The sequence below is a fragment of the Acinonyx jubatus genome, chromosome D2 (assembly GCF_027475565.1).
Source record: "Acinonyx jubatus isolate Ajub_Pintada_27869175 chromosome D2, VMU_Ajub_asm_v1.0, whole genome shotgun sequence".
In the NCBI taxonomy this organism is placed as follows: Eukaryota; Metazoa; Chordata; class Mammalia; order Carnivora; family Felidae; genus Acinonyx; species Acinonyx jubatus.
The window spans coordinates 2,612,578-2,632,653 of NC_069393.1; the positions used below are offsets into that span (position 1 = coordinate 2,612,578).

General features: G+C 43.5%; 1 protein-coding gene across 11 annotated transcripts in view; it reads left to right on the forward strand.

Moving 5' to 3' along the window:
- Positions 1-711: 711 nt before the first annotated feature.
- Positions 712-20,076, forward strand: part of DISC1 (DISC1 scaffold protein) — a 353,788-nt gene continuing 334,423 nt past the window's right edge. For 3 of the 11 annotated variants that reach the window (XM_053207446.1, XM_053207448.1, XM_053207447.1), the window contains exon 1: positions 718-1,095. In XM_053207446.1, the coding sequence (XP_053063421.1) occupies positions 1,038-1,095 (58 nt within the window). In that variant the 5' untranslated portion in view covers positions 718-1,037. Of the gene's footprint in view, positions 1,096-20,076 lie in introns of all 11 variants that reach the window. The other 8 variants (XM_053207444.1, XM_053207445.1, XM_053207449.1 and 5 more) reach the window with 6 other exon arrangements.

Sequence of the window (20,076 nt, forward strand, 5' to 3'; positions counted from 1 at the left end):
CCAGACACACCGACTTTCAAAGCACATCTATGTGTTTGCACCCACAAGGGTCTTATCTTTTGAAACACCTTGGCCCTAAAATTCTGCGATCTTCCCTTTCCACTAGAAATTCTTCCTGACACTTCTTCACGCTTTCTTACCCCCCAAATTCTGCAACAGTTTTTTTTTTTTTATGCCAAGCCTCTGGCTCTTGGCATATGTATGTTATTTAGTTTTATATGCACGTGTTTATGTTCCCAACTGGAGGTCAGCTCCTTAAGGATAAGAACCATTTCTGGCAGGTGCTAGACGGGGTAGGGGTGGGGAAGGTGCCCCAGCAGCCTCCTTTAATGAACCAAACAGAAGGGGTGAAGGTCCGTCAGGGGGCCTAGAAGCTCCACATGGACCCCAGCCTTCCTCCTGCGCCGGCTGCCCAGCCTGGGGAGGGGCTCTGGGACCAGTCCACCACTGCCACAAGATTCAGAAAGTTGGATTCACATTTCATTTTTGAGCAACTGCTCTCGCATCTCTTTGCCAGTGTGACCTGACCTCTTCCAACCTTCTCCCCACCCTCACATCCCCTCTATGCCTTCCATCAACCCTTTGGTCACTTCCCTAATCGCGCGTCTGGGAGGCAGATTCCCCCCTCCCCCACCCAGAGGGCTGCCAGTCTCCTTTCTAGTACACCCGTTCCCCTCCCCGCACTTCCCCTCTCGGGTTCTCCCAGAAATGGGCGAGAGAGCGAGCGGCAAACTTTCAGAGGTCCCGGAGACAGGCTGTGCGCCGCCCGCCCCAGGCGCGCGGGAGTGAGGGTGTGTGTGTGTGTGTGTGTGTGTGTGTGTGTGTGTGTGCCTGCGCGCGCGAGCGCGCGTCTGAGTGTGTAAGGGGCCGAGGCTGGAAAGGAAAGCGGCCGCCTCGCGGAGAAGGAAGGAGCCTCCCCCTTCCTCGTCGCCCCCCTCCCCACTTCCCGTCCAGCTTGCTGTCGCTTCCCCCTCCGCGGGCCTCGGGGCGCACGGAGCCTTCCCACGGCCGAGAAGCTGGAGGAGCCTGTGGGGTGCATGCTGGGCGGGGGACCCCAAGGCGCCCCGGCCGGTGGCGGCGGGGGCCACTGCGCAGGTAGGGGCGCTGTCACCGCAGCCCGGGGGTTCCGAGGGATGGGGGTGGATGGGAGAAATCCAGGCGCGGAGGGCGCGTTCTGCCCCCTGGAAATCGTGTAGGTCTGGGGGTGTGCCTGTTACCATCTTGTGTGAAGTGCACCCCTTTCGAAGTGAGGGAAACCGAGGGCGCGTGGCGTGCCGGGGTAAGAGAGACGTGGGTCTGGGGCTTCCAGGTCCCTCCCCAAGGACTGTGTTGAGATCCCGGCCAGCGGCAGTTTTTGAAACTGCGCTTGTAGGACCCGCCCCGCTAGGCGGGTCCCGGTGGCAGGGGAAGGAGTCAAGGGCTTGGGGTTGGGATCAATGCGGAGACCCTCACGCTCGCCCTAGTCCTGAGGCTCAGCTGAATCTCGGGTTCCACCCCATCGGAGACCTGGGAGGAGGAGATTGGGGGTGGGATATGGAACACAGTGCTGGCACTTCCCCAAGGGTCTGCTCTGCAAACAATTTCACCTCCCACTTCCGACTTGGTAACAGGAACGCCCAAAGCCCGGCTCTGGAGACACCGCTACATTTACAGCGGCCAGAGCACAGGTCACGCTGTCGATTCTCAGTGTTGACACTGAGGCCATTAAGTGGATTGTTGCTTTCCAAGAATGACAGGACTTCTCCCACAATCCCACTCTTAAAATGTATGCAAAGGAATCTGAGACTTTCGGAGGGGAATAGGTTCGGAGTCAGGGAGCGCTGGGTTGTGCCCTTGCTGCACCAGAAGAGGGCCCAGTAACTTTAGACACATCCCTTAACATCTTGGAGCCTTGGTTTTCTCCTATGTAAAAGGGAACGTTACAAACCTTCAAAATGTGTGCTCAGTTAGACAGATGAGATTTGGGTAATATCAGAGTCCTAAGAGCAGGAGGTTGGAGACAATCTGTCTCCATCTGAATCCTGGACTTAGTCATACCTCAGTTTCCCCATTTATAAAGTGGGGGCAGTGTCAGTGCCTACCTCATAGGGTTGTCATGGGGTTTAATTGTGGCGGTGGGTGTGAAGCACCTAGTCCAGAGCCTGAGATACACAGTAAGGTCCAAATAACCCTGAGTTCCTATTTTTACCTAAAGCCTAAAATAATTTGGCGTGGTGTGGAAATACCAGTTGGATTTGATTCAGGTATAAATAGCAGAGTGTTTTAAAAGACACTTAATTTTATTATATTCAGGCATGGCACCTGAAGTCTTTTGAAGTTTAGTTGTGAATCTCTGTCACTGATCACGAAGAGCCTGGATCTGGTCTCTGAGCTCGGTAACCTTGGGCCTCAGTTTCCTCATCTGTTTACAAAAAAGACCAAAGAAAAAACATGGGGACGGTAATTACCGCTTATTGTACTGATAGAGCTTCCTGAAGATCAAATGAGGTAGAAGATCTGAAAGCGCCTTGACGAGTATGAGTCACTAAGCAAATCCAAGACGTCACTGCTACCAGCAGGGATTAATAACATCTGCAATTTTTTAGAGCCCCCAATGTGTCAGGCAACTCTCTTAGGAATTCCTTTGATGAAATCTGCCCTAAACCTTTGTGAGGTGGGTATTTATAATCTTCATTTCCCCTGCATAAAGCTGAGGTCAGGGCTATCCTGCTTCTTTCGCAAGGTCACATAGCAGGTAAGGGTAAAGGCAGGATTAGAATCTTAGTGTGGGTGCTTCTCACACATGTGTTCTGAACCACTGGCCAAACTGAAGTTGTCGATATAAGCTGTGGTTCAGAGTAGACCTATGTTACATTAGAGGAGATAATATATTCTAACATATTTATAGATTCTAAAATATGAGTGAGGGTGCTTGGCTGGCTCAGTCAGTAGAGCATACGACTCTTGATCTCAGGGTTGTGAGTTTGAGCCCCAGGTTGGGCATAGAGATTACTACATACATATATACATGTATATACATATATACATACATATATACGTATATATGTGAATTGTTAATTCTGGTAGATGAGACTTTGAAATAATCTTAATTCTTCTTGCACAAATAAACAATGAGAATCTGCAGAGAAGAAAGGTATTAAAATCTTGAAAGGACATATCTCAAGAATTTATTGCAAATATTAGACTAAATGACCTTTGAATTAGTGTTTTATTTTAACCTTTAAATTTGCCAGAACTTGTAAGGTGGTATCATGGTTACCTTGCAAGGCTGGGACCTAGGATATTTCTGCAGGGACTTTGCTACTCATCTGAGATGCTCCCCCTGGAGGGAAATGGACCTTTATTATTAATATTATTATTATTTATTTTTTAAATATAATTTATTGTCAAATTGGTTTCTATACAACACCCAGTGCTCATCCCAACAAGTGCCCTCTTCCATGCCCATCACCCACTTCCCCCTCTCCCCCACCAAAATGGACCTTTAGAGAAAGTCTGCGTCCCTGAGGGAGAGTGAATGCCAGGCCTCTATGCTGCAGAAACAATTCCAAATTCATTTATTTCCTAAATGAAGTTTCTCTTATTCTTCCCCCCCGCCCCCCCAAAGCAACACATACTCATTACAGGAAGCACAGAAAACTACAAATAAGAGACAGAAAATTACAAATCACTATAGTCCCGGGGCACCGGGGTGGCTCCGTTGGTTAAGCATCCAGCTTCACCTCAGGTCATGATTTCACAGTTTGTGGGTTTGAGCCCCACATCAGGCTTCACGCTGATAGTGTGGAGTCTGCTTGGGATTCTCTCTCCCTCTCTCTCTGCCCCTCCTCCACTCATGCTTTCTCTCTCTCTTAAAAATAAATAAACTTAAAAAAAATCACTATAATCCTATCAATGCAGGCAAATAGCTTGACATCTCTGTTCTTGTAATCCATTTCTGTGCTATGTTCATCAATTTATATCTTTAAAAAATGGGATGCAAACTATTATTGTTTTGTTGAATGACAAAAATAATGCTTGCTCATTGCTTAAATATCAAGACATTAATTTGGGAAACAAGCCAACATTTGTGATGTGCATTATAACTTTTTCTTTAAAAAAAATCTTAAAATTTTGATTGGAAAAGGATTAGAGATGGAGTTGTTGATGTTTGAGTTTTATTGTGGTTTTGATCAAAGTTTGATGAAAGACCTTCAGAGCAAAAAGAGGGTACAGTGGTGATCTTTAAATAATAACATCTAAAACCCAGCATAGAACAAAGTTTTTGAGTATTAAAATAGCTAACATTTTAGATTAGGGTGATTGGAATTAGTATCATTGCTTTGATAATGATGATAATAATTCAGTTTATATGCTGGGTTCTTATGCAGAGCAAACAAAGAGCACTGCTTCCAGAGATGTCTTTGGCAGCCACTCTGGGGGTAGGGATTGTCCCCTTGGCACAGCCTGGGCCACTTGCGGCCAGTCATTTTTCAACCAGCACCATTTAGTAATGTAAGACTTTTAGCCTTTGGGAGTCTTTATGCTGTTTGTTCTTGACGTTAATGACTTTGTGGTAAAAATTCCTTAGTGAATGCCTTCTGTGCAACAATCATGCAATTTAATGGTCAGATGCTTTGACCATCCTGAATCCATTTTTCTGTTGAAATCAGTTTACCAGCTGCATATTTGAGCACAGACTTTGCAATCAGTTTAATTTTTCACAGCAAGTGGAAAGGGGAAAGAACTGTGGCTGACCAATGGATATTATTTCTATTTGGCTTTGGAAGGCAGTCAGGAGCCCCCATGCTGTGCTCAGCGGCTGACTTGACCACCGGTTTGGCCCCGCCCTTCTTCCTTTTGGCCACTTGCCTACTGTCATGGCTCAGAAATGGATGGTAGAGATTGTGGGGCTTCCTGTAATCATTACGGGCATTGGTCATCAAGTGTTACAAACAGAATCACAGAACTTATTGCTGGATGAAACTTCAAAAGATCATTTGGTTAAGCCTCTTGAGTTCTGGCAGGTGAGGCATTGAGAAGTGCATTTACCAAGTGTGGGTGCTGAGAACAATCTATTTGGTCAATATAACGTAGTTGTAAGTGCAGGAGACCTGTTCACAAATGAAGTAATTGAAATAAATAGGCCTAGATCATCTTTCCTTTGTCAAATTCAGGTTCGTTTCCCAGCCACATCGCCTTGTATTCATCCATTTAAAATACATGGAAATATTCTACTTGCTCAACTTCAACATTTACCTGTCATGGTAGGACTTTTTCCCTTTACTTGCATATCGGGTTAAACTCTCAGAGAAATGCAATTAAAACAGTAAACTCCTTGAGGTGCGGGATAGCAGTCTCTGAGGATAAGTCAGTCTGAGAGTACTGACAGTCTGAGTGACAGTAGAGGTCAGAGTCTGACCTGCTTAGTTTATAGGCAGAAAAGGTGAGAAATGGGAGATGAGTGAGTATTAGAATCTAGGTCCTCTCATCGTACTCAGAGCTGTTTTCATTAAGCCTTGCTTCACTCCATAGTTCCTTATTTATTTAGGAATAGGCTGCCTTGGAAAGCAGTGAGTTGGTTTTTTTGCCACCAGTAGCATTTAAGTTGGTGTTGGCTGATTCTGTGGTTGACTATAGTGGGCGAGTCTGCATGGAGGGAGGAAGGCTGGATTGGGTGAGACTTGTAGGAATCCTTATAGCTCTAGGATTCTGTGGCTTTTGTCCTGGAGAATTTGAGCTACTATGTGAATTTCCTATTCCTTTCTCATTGGGGTTTTACATTTTGAACCACCAACCCTCACTGCCCCCGCCCACCCCCGCTCCCTCCCAGATGGCCCTATATGGAGACAAATTGCTTTCATAGACTGAAAGGTAATATATCTCAAGTTTAATGAGTGAATTGTGTCCTGAATATGGAACCTGAGTTTAAATTTAATTTTGTGGCGTGCACACCAACTTAACTTTTTCATATCTGTTGTCTTCTAATTTGTGAGTGGATTGATAAGATGATTTGGCATAATTATTAGGCTTGATTTTTGACACAGGAGAATGTATGTGTTTTGCATTTACAAATGAAGGCATGCCTCATCTTACGCAAGCACTGATAGGAAAAGGTGGGCTATTTTACAGGGGTCAAATGAGAAAAGAAGTAAACATAGAGATAAGTTGGGGTTCTCCTGTTTCTAATACACTGGACAGTTAGAACTGCAAAAGCTGTTTTGGGATTGCAAATCCTCTGATAAAAAAAAGTTTATTTCAGCACAGTTCTTAATATTTCCCCAATGCTTTTCTTGATAGCCACAGGCCAGGCATAGTGAAATATGAGACAGCTGTCCTTGGGTGTAGATAATCTGCATCCGATTCAAACAGTAGACTTGGAGGCCTTAAATTACCTGGACTTTTTAAACTGAGATATAATTGACATACATTATGTTAGTTTCAGATGTACAACATAATGATTTGATATTTGTGTATATTGTGAAATGATTGCCACAATAAGTCTAGTTAACATCCTTCACCACACATAGTTACAAAAAATTTTTTTTTGTGATGAGAACTTTTGAGATCTGCTTTGAAGATCGTGTAAGATCTACCTTGACTGTCAATCCTTTTGTTTCCCTTGGACTGCTTATAGAATTCTAGAGACATTAATTTATGCATTTATTCATTCCATTGTATTTATTTGTCCATGCAAGAATATTTATTTGGCATGTACTCTATACATAGCACTGTGGCATGCACAGCAGGCTGTTTAAAGATGTATTAGGTTATCCTCACCGACCATCCAGTCTAGAGGAAAGATGTAGCAAAGCCTGCTGTTTTTTCCAAGTGTTGTAAGGTGACACTTATTGGTTAACAACACTCCTAGGATGCTTCTTGGGAAGGTGTCTCAGGGCTTCCCTATATCTTCCTGGTCATGACACTTGATTGTATTGGGATTTCTTTGCTCCGTTGAGTCCTTCCAGCCCCACGCTGCTGCCACGATAATCTTCCCAAAGCACAGATCTGATTAGGTTACTGTTACTCTGTGCAAAGACTCATTGTCCCACAAGCAAATTCTTACCGTTCTTCACATTCCTTGCGAGGCCTTCCATAAACTGACCCCTAAATCCCTAAAACTGATACTCTGGCTCTTTTATTGCACACGTTATTCTGCCCAGCAAGAATATTATGGAATCTGTCCGCTCCCCCACCTCCCCCACCCCCCAATCTCTACACATCAAAATGTTATCACTCATTTAAGATCTAGCCAGTAAAACTTCTCAGCCTTCCCTGGTCCTCCAGAGTCATCCACTCCTTCCCTCTTTTTCTGTTATAGTTTGTTATGTATTTAAGCTGCTTTTCTGACTTTAGCGTAAACTCCTTTAGCTCAAGGGGGCAGTCTGGTTTATTGGTTTACTTCCGTACCCCCTCATCTGTGTACCACTCTCACTGAATTGAATTAAACTCTTTATTATAGTTTACATGCACTAATCCAGTGTGTAGATTAACCACACCTGCTATTTTTCTGTCTTTCAAAAGCAATCAAGAGTTTTAAAAGTTCAGTTCAAATGTTTATTGAGATACACAAACCACATTGCCAGGAGCCATTATAGCAGTTTAAGGTAAGAAAAAAATGTAGAGTCTGCCCATGCCCTTGAGGAGCTTACAGTTCAGTGGAGAAAAGAGAATTCGTTCTTAGGAAATTTCTGGATGTTGTTTTATCAGAATGATTGGGCACACTGGGATACACCAAAATCATTAAGAGTAACGAGCACCCAGTAGATACCCAGGGAATGTTGTCCAGGGTGGATAGATGGATGGATGGAGGGAGGAATGTAGGAGGAATCTTTTAATTTATAATTTATCAATTGCAGTCTTTATTCCTAGATATACTAATTTTTTAAATGTTTTTAAAAATGTTAATTTATTTTTGAGAGAGAGAGAGAGAGCAGGGGAGGGGCAGGGGGAGAAAGAGAGAGACAGAGAATCCAAAGCAGGGTCTGAACCATCAATGCAGAGCCCAATGTGGGGCTCAAACCCACGAACTGTGAGATCATGAGCTGAGCTGAAGTCAGATGCTTAACTGATTGAGCCACCCAGGCGCCCCACTCCTAGGTATAATAATTTTGAAGATAATTTACTCAAGTATTGATTCTCATGCTTGTATATAAAATGTGCTACTCTTCATCTAGGAAGAGGTATCCTAGTTCTCCATCTGTAGAAACTGCATTAATCCCCTGGCTGTGGTGTTGTGTTTGCCTAATTTCATTGACTTTCTCCTCTCCGGCAGCTCTGTCATGAGGACACATGTTTTCCAGGCTGGGGGAGGCCTCCAGCTGTCTGGGGACCGTGATGAAGGGGAGTGTCTCACACTGATGCAACACTCATGATCTCATCCTCTACCCAGACAGCCAGTTGGCCTTGGGGGTTGTGGAATGAGTTCTGAACTATTTCCCAATCATGCGGCTTTTGTGTGTCTTTCTTTACTTGACTTAAATAGTACTTTGATTGGAAAAATGGACAAATTCTATCATTTTAATCCAACTGTTATATTTTCCTCTTTGATTTGGGATTATCTAACACATTTATTCAAATATTGTTTTAGAATTTTTTTTTGAAAAGCATAAGGGATATATATGAAAAGTATTGATATTGTATATGAAAAAGTATTGATATTGTCTCATTTTTCCCCTTTTGCTGAGGTAGACTAGGGCTCAGTGGAAATAAAGTGAGATATTCCAAGGGAGTTGCTTTACCTTAGGCTAATCTTGGGATGAATTCATATTGACACTGCCTTTAAATTTTTATTCTGCTTTTTAATGAGGAAAAGATCCCCTCCCTCATTTTTAAACAATATTCAACTCAAATTTGGAGACTGCCTTTTCCAATAAAATGAATAATTATTAATCATTACAGAGCTGGGGAAGGGGTGAGTCAGCCACAAATTTAGTATAGAGAAACACACTCTTTTGGACATGCCTTTGCATTAGTCTGGGCTGAATTTGTTGAGGGCAGGCCAGGCCAGGCCAGGCCAAGTCTTATTTATCTTCTTACCATTTCTATTCGACCTGAAGTAGGAATAAAGGTTTATTGAGTGGCGTTGGTTTAAAGTAACCTGTGTAATACAGCCCCCAGGGTTGCAGGAGAATTGTTTCTTAACCAGTGGTGGCTCCTGCCATTCTACACGGAGAGGCTTAGGCAGTGGCTGCATTAGAAAGGAGAGGGTAGTGTACTTGTTTTAAAGTTGTTTTATGTGCAAGCCCACTCTTTAGACAGACTGCATGTTCTAGATCAATACAAGTGGGGACAATTTCTAAAGGTGCTTTCATTCACACATTTCATAAGAGAAGAATGTCAGTTGCCCATACCAAAGCACATTGCCATGACTTTAATTTGGAGTGGCTGTAAAAGACTGTGAAGCATGTGGGGGGCTGCAGCAACCCCAAGCCAACTCTTGGTGCTCCCACTGCTCCCAGCACCACCTACGTTCTGTTGCTCATGACGTTCATCACTTACTGTGATATATTGTGAATTCCTGAAGCATCGGACAAATGCATCTCCTCATGGAAAGGGCAGAGATGCATTGCCAAGACAAATTTCATTTAAATTGTGATGAAAATACTTCAAGTTACTCGTTGTGTTGTGGAAAAGCGATGGTTAGCCATGTTTGGTCAGGAGGCCGGATGGGAGTCGGACCCTGGGCAAGTCCCTTAATCTCTCTGGATCTCAGTGTCCTCTCTTGTGGAAACAAGGGGAATGAGATCAGCCCTCAGTGTAGAATTGTGGTAAAATCCTTCATATAAAAGCTCATCACAATCTATAATATTTTTGTGTAAAGAATTGCTTTTATTATAAACTTGCTGATACTGTCCCTAAGGTCAGTCCTTCCTTTAATCTCAGTTTGCCTTATAGCTTGTCCCTCACATCCCAGTCTGGGTCCCCGATCCCTTAACTAAATCACATTAGTGTTTCTGTGGCAAACTAGCTGCTTGTTCCCAGGACTCAGTGGAATAAATAAAGGCCCTTGATCGCTTTGCATCTGTGCGCACGAGGTTTGCCACCCTACGAGATCGAGCTCGGTGAAGTCAGATGTCTGCAAGACAAAGGAGAGGAAGCCTGTGGTTCTCAGACGGACACTTCTGGGTTCTGGAATTCTAGATGATGCATCACGAACTTGTACTTAATAGTTGTTGTCGTTTTGCTTCCTCTTTCCCGGCCCCCCGCCTCTCTTTTCTTCCTCCTCCATTTTCAATTCTTAGCCTCAGCTACTGTTGGGTTGTCTCTACTGAGCCAGGCTGCTGATAAGCCGTGACCAAGCCCAGCACTGTACAAGGGGTGAGCAGAGGGCCACGGGAAGTGGTGCAGGGAGGGTGGGAACGAGACTTTATGGAGGGTGTGTTGTCCAGTCTAGCTTCAGCACACTTCCGGAACAGGTGTGCACATGGTCCCTCTGCAAGGTGGCACGGGTGGTCTGCTCTGGGTGGTGGGGAGGTTCCTGGACTCAGCTTCCAAGACTGTGTGCTCACTAGGCCACCCTGGTTTTTGATTCTTGGCTTGACACTTGGATTCTTTGTGTTTTGCCTAAGCCACTAGGGAGGGCCACATTGTGTGGACTGCCTGGCATGAGTTTTGAGCCTTCTCTTGAGGCTGCGTCTTGGATTAATCCTGTATGGCCACGTTCTGCAACCTGAGGGCAAATGATACCTTATGCTGTAGGCTTCCCAGGCCCCTGAGACTGCTCGTCTTGGAGGGAGCACGGGACAACTGCTGTCATTGATAGGCCTGCAGGGGACAGGGTTGCAACAGTCAAGGTGCCCCCTTACATGCCCACCACCTGCAGTCAAGGTGAGCGAGTCCTTTGGCATATGTGATGCTGTCTTGGGCTCTGAGCATTCTAGAGTTCCTTGTGATAAGGCTTCGTGTCGGTGATTAATACCAAATGTATCACGGAGAGTGATGGTTGCATGACAGAGTATATTGCATTGGCTCTGCAAAGGGAATTCTGGTCTAGACCCAGACAATCTTTGCTTTTTTCAAGGTGCAATTTAATTTTGGTTTTCTCTTTATAAAACGTTCATCTGTATGAAATGTGAGCTTTGTAAGAGTCTCCATTAGGACACTGTCTGTGTTTTGGTTTCTTCTCTGATGGGTTGCCTCTCCCGTCGCAGAAAATTCGCCGCTCCTGCTGATATCACTTCATACCCAAAGAGGGCATTCTAACCTTAAAAGAAGTTCAGCTCAGCAGCATGCCTGCCATTGCCTTTCTCTCTAAACTCGGAGTTTGCTCGCTCCCTTGGCTTCTCAGGTGTTTTGGCTCCGGGGAAGAAACAGTCATGGTTCATGTGTATTTAATAAAACCATTATGAAAACGAACCCAACCCCAGCGCACACTGGGGTGGAGCAGGACCTGGCTGCTTGCTTTGCCACCGAACCTCACCGGCTCCCTGTAACTTTGGGGAGCTGTTTTTCACTGAGGGAGAACTTCTGTGAGCTTGGGGACTTGGCAGGCCAGTTGGCTGATCCTTTGGGTGTTCTTTCAGCATTGTCTGCAGTGACTGTGGGAGTCAAAGGCCCTTCAGTGCAAAGATAATGCCAGCTTGTTCCCTGGAACCCCAAAGGAGTCAGAGTCAAAGGGACTTTTTGTTTCGCCAACAGAAAACCCACAGGAAATCCCAGCTTCAGCTACTCCTGTGCGGTCTCATTGTGCCGTCAGATCCGACTGTGCTCAGGCCTCCTTTGAGAGAGGCAGTAACTCGTACAAAAAAATAAATGAAAGGATGCCGTTCGCAGTGGCCGGGGATCAAGTGCACACGCCATGTGCACTAACATGCAGGTTGGGCACTTGCCTTAGACCCCAGTGCCCAGGCTCTTTCAGCAGTGAGCTCTTGGCGAGCGGACTGAAGGGGATGATAGCCACATCCTACCGTTAGGAGAATCGACTGTGGTCATACAAGTAAAGATCTGAGTAACAGTGTCTTTCTCATTGTGGGCACTTGTATTATTATGATGATGATTATTATTGATGGGTTATAATTAGATTTCAAATCTCTAATAGTAGTTCTGTCACTTGCCCTTTGTAAGCTGGGCAAATAGTTATGCTTATTTTGTTGGACTGTTGTGAGCATTACAGGAGATAATATACACAAAGGACTTAGAAAACAGTAGCCAACTAAAACAGGGGAGGCTGCAGCCCTCCACGTGCGGGTGATGTCCTGCCCAGCATCCCAGTTGAGGGGTGAGTGGGGCTGACACTCAGGCTGGGCTGCTGTGCTGAGGAAGGCCTGCCTTTTCCTAATTCATCAGCTTGGAGACGCTACTTTTTTCTAACATAGTTTCCTAGAGGGGATGTCTTTTCATAGTCCATCACCCCCGAGGAGGTGCCCGTTGAAAAATGTGCCCAGTGGTACCATTTGTGCCAGCAGTGGCTCTGTCGACAAGAGAAAGATGCTGTTGTCAGGGTAGCGAGCGGGGTCGTCTGGAGGAGGGTGTGGCATGCTTCAGCAGGCTCTGTCTTGCTCACTTCACTGTAATTTCAGTGATGGGATTACCATAGTCGGAGGAACAATTTTGCCATTTCCTCAATTCTGAATTTTCTCTAGGATTCTCCTTGAAGCCAAGGGCTATAGTCCTTTTCCTTCCAAGGCCCCCTTCCCCACCACTGCCCTGCTCGCATCCTCCAGTGCGGACAGTTGTTAACACAGGCCAGAAAAGAATGGGCAAGGGTGTAGGCCGGGTGCTGGTTGTTGACTCTTGGCCCCTCACCCGCCCTTCTGTGCTTTGCTCTTTACTCCTGGGGCTGGGAGTCTGAAAGTGGCACATCCTTAACTCCCTTGTCAGCTCCCTTCCTGTTAAATTCTGCCAGTAAGAGGCACTTGTGGGACACCAGAGGCAGGAGGAAGAGAAAAGCTTGTGAATTCTGGGTTTTTCAGTGGGACACCTGCAGACGTGCACTGTAGCAGTGGCAAGGCTGTGTGATTTGGGGACTCCAGCAGCCCTGGCAGGTGGCCTTTGTTTCCCAGGCCCGAGAGCCAATGCCCACCACCTCTTGCCCTGCAGCACATGAGCAGGCTCTGGGACACACAGCCCAGGAGCACCAGCCCCTGATTTTTAGCTACTATCCTTTCCTCCTCTTGGCTCCACCTTTCCTTCTCCTTTGTTCTCTTCCAGTTCTTTCCACACCTCTGTGACCAGCTCCCTGGATTAAATGTCCTCTGTTTGGTGTACCTGGAGTGGTCCCAGGTTTCCTGTACTCTTGTGTAGCTTGTGTGGACTCTAAATCTGTTGGGTGCTTAGGGGCTGGTACACTCCTTAGGATCTCATAGCACATGGACCCTTCCTCCGTGTTTCATCTTCATCACATGTGTTAGGATTACTGCCATAGCCTTTAAAGTAGGCTTTCAGCCTTTGGCCTCTTCCTAATGACAGTGGACATTCTGGTCTGATTAATTTCCCCAAAACTCTACTTCACCTGGCTCACACCTCTGCTTAAAATCTTACAATTCTTATGACAGCCACCCTGATGGTGAGAATCATAACTATTGACACCTCTTCTGCGATCCTAGTAACGGAGAGGTCTGTCATTTCTTCACCCTGGCTGGGAGGAAGGTGGTTAACTCAGCGGTAAACACACCAGCAGTCACGTGAATGTGAGGAAGATTTCGTACTGGGCTGTGGCTGCCTCCTCCTTCTTCCCTCCCCTCTCTGGTTCCTTGTTCAAGTCAAACTGCACTGCGCTGGCTGCTCCTCCTCTCCTGGAGGGCAAGTTCAGCTTATAAGCCCCGCCCAATATCCTGGGAAGTTTAAATCATGTCAGTTCTTATAAACTGATGGAAATACATGTACTGTGAGAAGTGCAGACGGTTGTAAGCCTAGATAAGATTGTTATTGTCTTGGGAGGGGGGTTTCTCACCCACAAGTTTTCTGACTTCCTTGAAGTAGTGTTTTTAGGGAATTCCATACTGAAGAAGATGGGAAAACTTAAGGGAAATGAATGGGACATTGTAGGGTTGCCTGGAAGAAAAATAATACAGTTAATGTACAAACATAAAAAACAGAACATAGTCATAATAAAAAAAAAAATCAAACAAGCCTGAAAAATACATCATGGAAGAAGAAATGATCCCTCAAGTCCCACCTTTCTCACTCTTAATTTTTTACCAAACATCCTTCTGGAAGGTTCTCAGAGCCTGTGTTATATGCACTACAATATTATAGAAATGGGATCATGCTGCATCTTGTTTTTTTTTTTTAACTTAATTTTATTCCCACTTATTAGTATAGCACAGAAATGTTTTCATGTCAACAAATACTGCTTTACATCATTATTGTGAATGGCTACACAGTACTCCATGTATGTACCATAATTTACTCATCCAGTCACATTAAATTGGAATGTTTACAGTTGTCATCCCATTATTTGCCTTAATTTTTATTAAGTTCTTGTATTTAAGGTGATGCTAGTGCCATAACAGATATTCAGAGATATCGATGGCTTAAAACATTAGAAGTATATTTTTCTTGAAGGTAAAGTTCAGACTCTCCCTCCCTATTGAGAGACCAGGCTTGGCTGGAAGGGCTGCTCCGCCTTGCGTGACCATTCAGGGTTTCAGGCTGACAAAGGCCCCACTACTTTCAGCATGTGGCTTCCAAAGTTGCCCAGGACTTTGCCACCCAGCTAGCCGGTAGTGAAAGGAAGAGCAGAAGACTTCATGGGAGGTTTTTATGCATTAGAACCAGAAGTGGGGGATACTGCTTCTGCCCACATTCCATTGGTCAGTCAGTCACGTGGCCATATAAAGCCGTGAGGAACGCTGGGAAATGTAGTTTAGCTGTGCATGCAGGAGGAGAAAGCAATAGGTTTGGGGAACAGTGGCCATTCTCTGCCACAGCTTTCCCTACTGGTCACCAAAACTCCTTTCACTTCCCCCTGCCTCACATTTCCACTCACACTTCCCAGAAGGAGACACTGGAGGTCCTATGCAGTCATTGCGTCTTGATCACTTTTCAGGATCTCTGTCTGATGTGCAGTCTTCTCTTTCACATCTAAATGAGGATCCTCATGTTTCTGTGACTTCTGACTTAAAAAGGAAAACCATTATTTGCCTTCTCCCAGCCTCTCTCAATTTTCAGTGGTGGAGCAGAGACATCATAAAAGCACAAAAAACTCCCACTTGGAAGAGGGTAAAATAGGATGTGCACAGTAGTCCTGTGTGCAAAGCAATCACCAAAGCCATTGGGTAGGCAAGGTGGAGTCCCCCCAACAGGCGGTGGGAGAACTTTCTCCATTAGACCTCGATTCTGCTTTCTTAGAGGAAATCTCTAATTGATTGATCTCCATGGTCTGTCCTGCCAAGTTCCTCTTTGTCTTTTATTCTCCCTGGCAACATTTAAAGTGGTTGCTGGGGAGTCTGCCATCTTCATGAGGGTGTGCATAGCTTTTGCTGCTCTCTGTTTGGTGGCCTGAGGTTTTTAAAGGCTCTTACAGACTTTTTAATTTTTTTTAAATTCAAGCTCATGGTTTCTTAGGCCATACACTTCTGTCAAAAATGTAGTAGGGTTCTCTTCTGGTTTTTTTTTTTTTTCCACTAAGTTTCTTATACCAACAGATAATCCCAAAGTTTTTTCCCAGATATTATTATCAAGCTCGACTTATTACATTACTTTATCATCCCATGCCCTTCTTTCTCAACCAAATGGTGATTATTTTGAGGCCCATAAGCTCAGATGGGAACGCAAACTCTTAATCAGTTCCTTGTTACAGGGCTGAGTCTTTGGGCCTTTGTCACTCAAGGTTTTTCAATCTTATTTCTTACCGTTTGAGATTTAGAAGCAGCCAGCTTTCAACCCTTTCCAGCTCTTACAGTACACACGTTTCTTCATTCTAACCCCTTTCATTTATGCTTGCAAACCAACAAATTCTTGAGTGAGCATATCTGTTTTTTTAATATTACTTTAATATTTACTATTTCTTTCATTTTGTTAGTACTAACGGTTCTACTTTCCAACTCTTTCCCTGGAGCTACAAGCATAGTAGACACTAGGTATGCTTTTTAGTTATTGCAGGTGATGATTTTATTAAATATTTTGCCACTGCATAACTTGGGCCTCCACCTTTCCAACCTCTAAGATCAGTTTCCTTGTTGTCTCCTGCCTCATTACTAAACCAGTGCTCCTTGTTTTAGGTAGGGCCTTACTTTAAGGCACTAATCATGTATTAGTTCACCTGCTGTTGTAATGTAAAAACCCAAATTCTCAGTGGCATGTCACTTTCAAAGTTTGTTATCTTGCTCATATATATAAATTACATTTTTTTAAATGAAAAATTTTTTTAATGTTTATTCATTTTTGAGAGAGAGAGGGAGAGAGAGAGACAGGAGCAGAGAGAGAGAGGAAGACACAGAATCCCAAGCAGGCTCCAGGCTCTGAGCTGCCGGCACAGAGCCTGAGAGTGGGGCTTGAACCCACAGACTGTGAGATCATGACCTGAGCCTCAGTTGGCCACTTAATCAACTGACCCACCCAGGCGCCCCTGTAAATTACATTTTGAAGCAGGGTTGTTGTTTGTGGTGGTAGGGGGTAGGGGTTCTATCCTAGTTAGTCATTCAGGGATTCAGATAGACCAGTTCTCCTCTGTTTGCAACAAATGGCTTCCAGAGTCACCCAGTGAGTCAACATCTAATCAGTAGATAGAAGAAGGCAGAGCATGGGACAACTGCAAAGGGGGCCAGGCCTAGAAGTGGAGGATATCACTTTTGTTCACAATTTCATTGACTAGGACTCAGACTCATGGCTATACGTAATTTCAGGGGTAGCTGGGAAATGTAGTCCAACCATGTGTCCAAGAGAAAAGGGAAATGGGCTAGTGAGCCTCTATCTGTTTCTGCCTAGGTGGCCATGTAGCAGAGACTCTTCTAAGAGCCTTACATATATGAACTCCTTCAATTCTATGTGATGGAAACTGTTGATTTCCTCATTTAAAAATAGGAAACTGAGATACTGGGAGATTAAATAGCTCACCAGAGTTCACATAGCTACTAGTGGTGGAGACAGGAGGCCCTCACCTCCTGGCCTGCTGCCTTATTTACCACTCTAAACTTATAAAATAGAATACAGTTGAAACATAAAAGTGAAATATAGAAACGATAAAAGTGGTGATCACAGATTCAAAGATTAAAAAGTGAGATTTAGAAGTGATAAATTTTAAAACTACATAAAATAAAGAGAAATAATCATAATTTAGAAGCAGAGATACAAACTTGAGAGAATGATACACAAACTTCAATGTTGCTTAAGGATAAGATGTGATAAATGAACCATAATGGAGAAAAATTAAAGAAAGTAGAAATTAAGAAAAAAGTGTTTATATGTTGGTGGGAGTGCAAACTGGTGCAACCACTGTGGAAAACAGTATGGAGGTTCCTCAAAAAGTTAAAAATAGAACTACCCCATGATCTAGCAGTTGCACTACTAGGTATTTACCCAAAGGATACAAAAATACTGATTCAAAGGGTACATGCACCCCAATGTCTATGACACCATTATCAGCAATAGCTAAACTATGGAAAGAGCCCAAATGTCCATTGACTGATGAATGGGTAAAGAAGATGTGGTGTGTATATATATACAATGGGATATAACTTATCCATCAAAAAGAATGAAATCTTGCCATTTGCAATGATGTGGATGGAGCTAGAAAGTATTATGCTAGGTGAAATAAGTCAGTCGGAGAAAGACAGATACCATATGATTTCACTTATATGTGGAATTTAAGAAACAAAAGTGAATATAGGGGGAGGAAATAGATAAATCAAGGAATAGATTCTTAACTATAGAGAACAAACTGATGGTTACTGGAAGGGAAGAGGGTGGGGGGGATGGGTGAAATAGGTGATGGGAATTAAAGAATGCACTTGTCATGATGAGCACCAGGTCACGTAGGGAAGTGTTGAATCACTGTATTGTACATCTGAAACTAATATTACACTGTATGTTGACTAACTGGAATTTAAATAAAAATTTGGAGGAAAAAACCCAAAAAAGTGTTTATAAAAATACATGTAAATTGAAATAAAACATCCAGATGAAGTGAAAAAGTAGTAAAATATAACAAAGAAAAATGTTAAATAAGTGAAGTAAGAATTAATTAAGTGAAAATAAAAATGTTAAGAAAGGCAAAGCAAATTCAGGACTCAGTATTTAGTAAAACAGAAAAGTATGTCTCAAAACAAAGGAAATATAGTCATACCTTTTTTTTTTTTTTTTTGAGAGAACACACGTGACCAAGTGAGCAGGGGGAAGGGTAGAGGGAAAGAGACAGAATCTTAAGCAGGCTCCACACTCAGTGCAGAGCCTGACGCGGGGCTCAATCTCCTGACCCTGACATCATGACCTGAGCCAAAATCAAGAGTCAGACGGTTAACTGATTGAGCCACCCAGGTGCCCCTCGTCATACCTCATTTTATTGTGCTTGCAGATATTGCATTTTTTTTTTGAAATAAATTGAAGGTTTGTGGCAACGTTGCAGTAGGTGAGTCTGTGGGTGCCATTTTTCCAACAGCGTTTGCTGTCTTCATGTCTCTTTATCACATTTTGGTAATTCTTACAATATTTCCAACTTGCTCATTATTTCGTTATGGAGGTTTGTGATCAGTGATTACAACTTGCTGGAAACTCAGATAATGCTTAGCATTTTTTAGCAATAAAGTGCTTTTAAATTAAGGTATGTACATGCTGTTTTAAGCATAAGGCACACTTAACAGACTACAGTACTGTGTGAATATAACTTTTGTAAGCACTGGGAAATCCAAAAATTGACTGGCCTCCCTTTATTGTGATACTTGCTTTATTGTGGTGGTATGCTTGTACAAGCTTCCTCAATGCCAAATGAGAACAAAATTGAACTAAAAATACAAAATAATAAGTGAAACCAAAACACTATAAAATCACAAATCCTTTAGAGGACTATGGGATTTTACAAATTAACGGGAAAACAGGAAAAATTAGTGGCAACATAAATTCTGCCCTCACAGTGCTCCAGTCTGAATTTATGCCTGTGATTAGGGGGTTCCAGGTAGGCATTTTCAGAGCAGAGAAATGGGGAATGGGGGAGCACCACTAGGTCCCCTCCTCCTTTATAGGCCCTAAAATGCCTGAGTGGAATGATGTCCACAGGATGGCAGAATAGGAAGCTCCAGGCCCTTGTTCTCCCATGGAGATGTTTAAAAAGACAAACACAAACGATCAATTAGAGACTGGCTGAAATAACTTCACAGGAGCCCTGGAAAATAGTCAAAGGTCTACAGTAACTAAGTGAATGCCCAATTAAGAAAAAGTCACATTCAGAATGGTAGGTTCTACAGAGTTTAAACAGCAAGTGAATAAAAAATAATTATAAATCTATGCTAATAGTATAAAGATGTCATTTGTGACACCAGTAACAAAAAGAGTGGGTGGAGCTGGGCAGAAGTAGAGTTTTTGTATGCTATTGACATTTAATTGGTATTGACTCAAATTAGATTATTACAACTTTCGGATATTATATGTAATCCTCACGGTGGCCACAAAGAAAGCATCTACAGAATACACACAAAAGGAAACGAGAAAGAAATCAAAATGTGCCACTATAAAAAATCAACTAGACACAAAGGAAGGCAATAAAGGAGGAAATGAGGGACAAAAAAGCTGCAGAAAACATGCAGAAAACAAATGGCAACATGGCAGAAGTGAGTCTTTCATTATCAGTAATCTCTTTCAATGTGAACAGATTAAACTCACCGCAAGGCATAGATTGGCAGAATGGATAAAAAAACCGCGATCCAAGTGCATGCTGTCTACAGAGACTTACTTTAGCTCTAAGGACACATACAGGTTGAAAGTAGAAAGATGGAAAAAGACGCTCCATGCAAATCAAAAGAGAGTAATCAAAAGAGAGCTGAGGTATCTGTACTGATGTTAGGCAAAATGGACTGTAAGTAAAAAACTGTTATAGGAAACAGAGAAGGACATTGTGTATTGATAAAAGGCTCCATTCACTAAGAAGAATGGACAGTTATATATGTACCAGATATCAGAGCTCCGAAATATGGGAAGCAAACACTGACGGAAGTGAAGGGA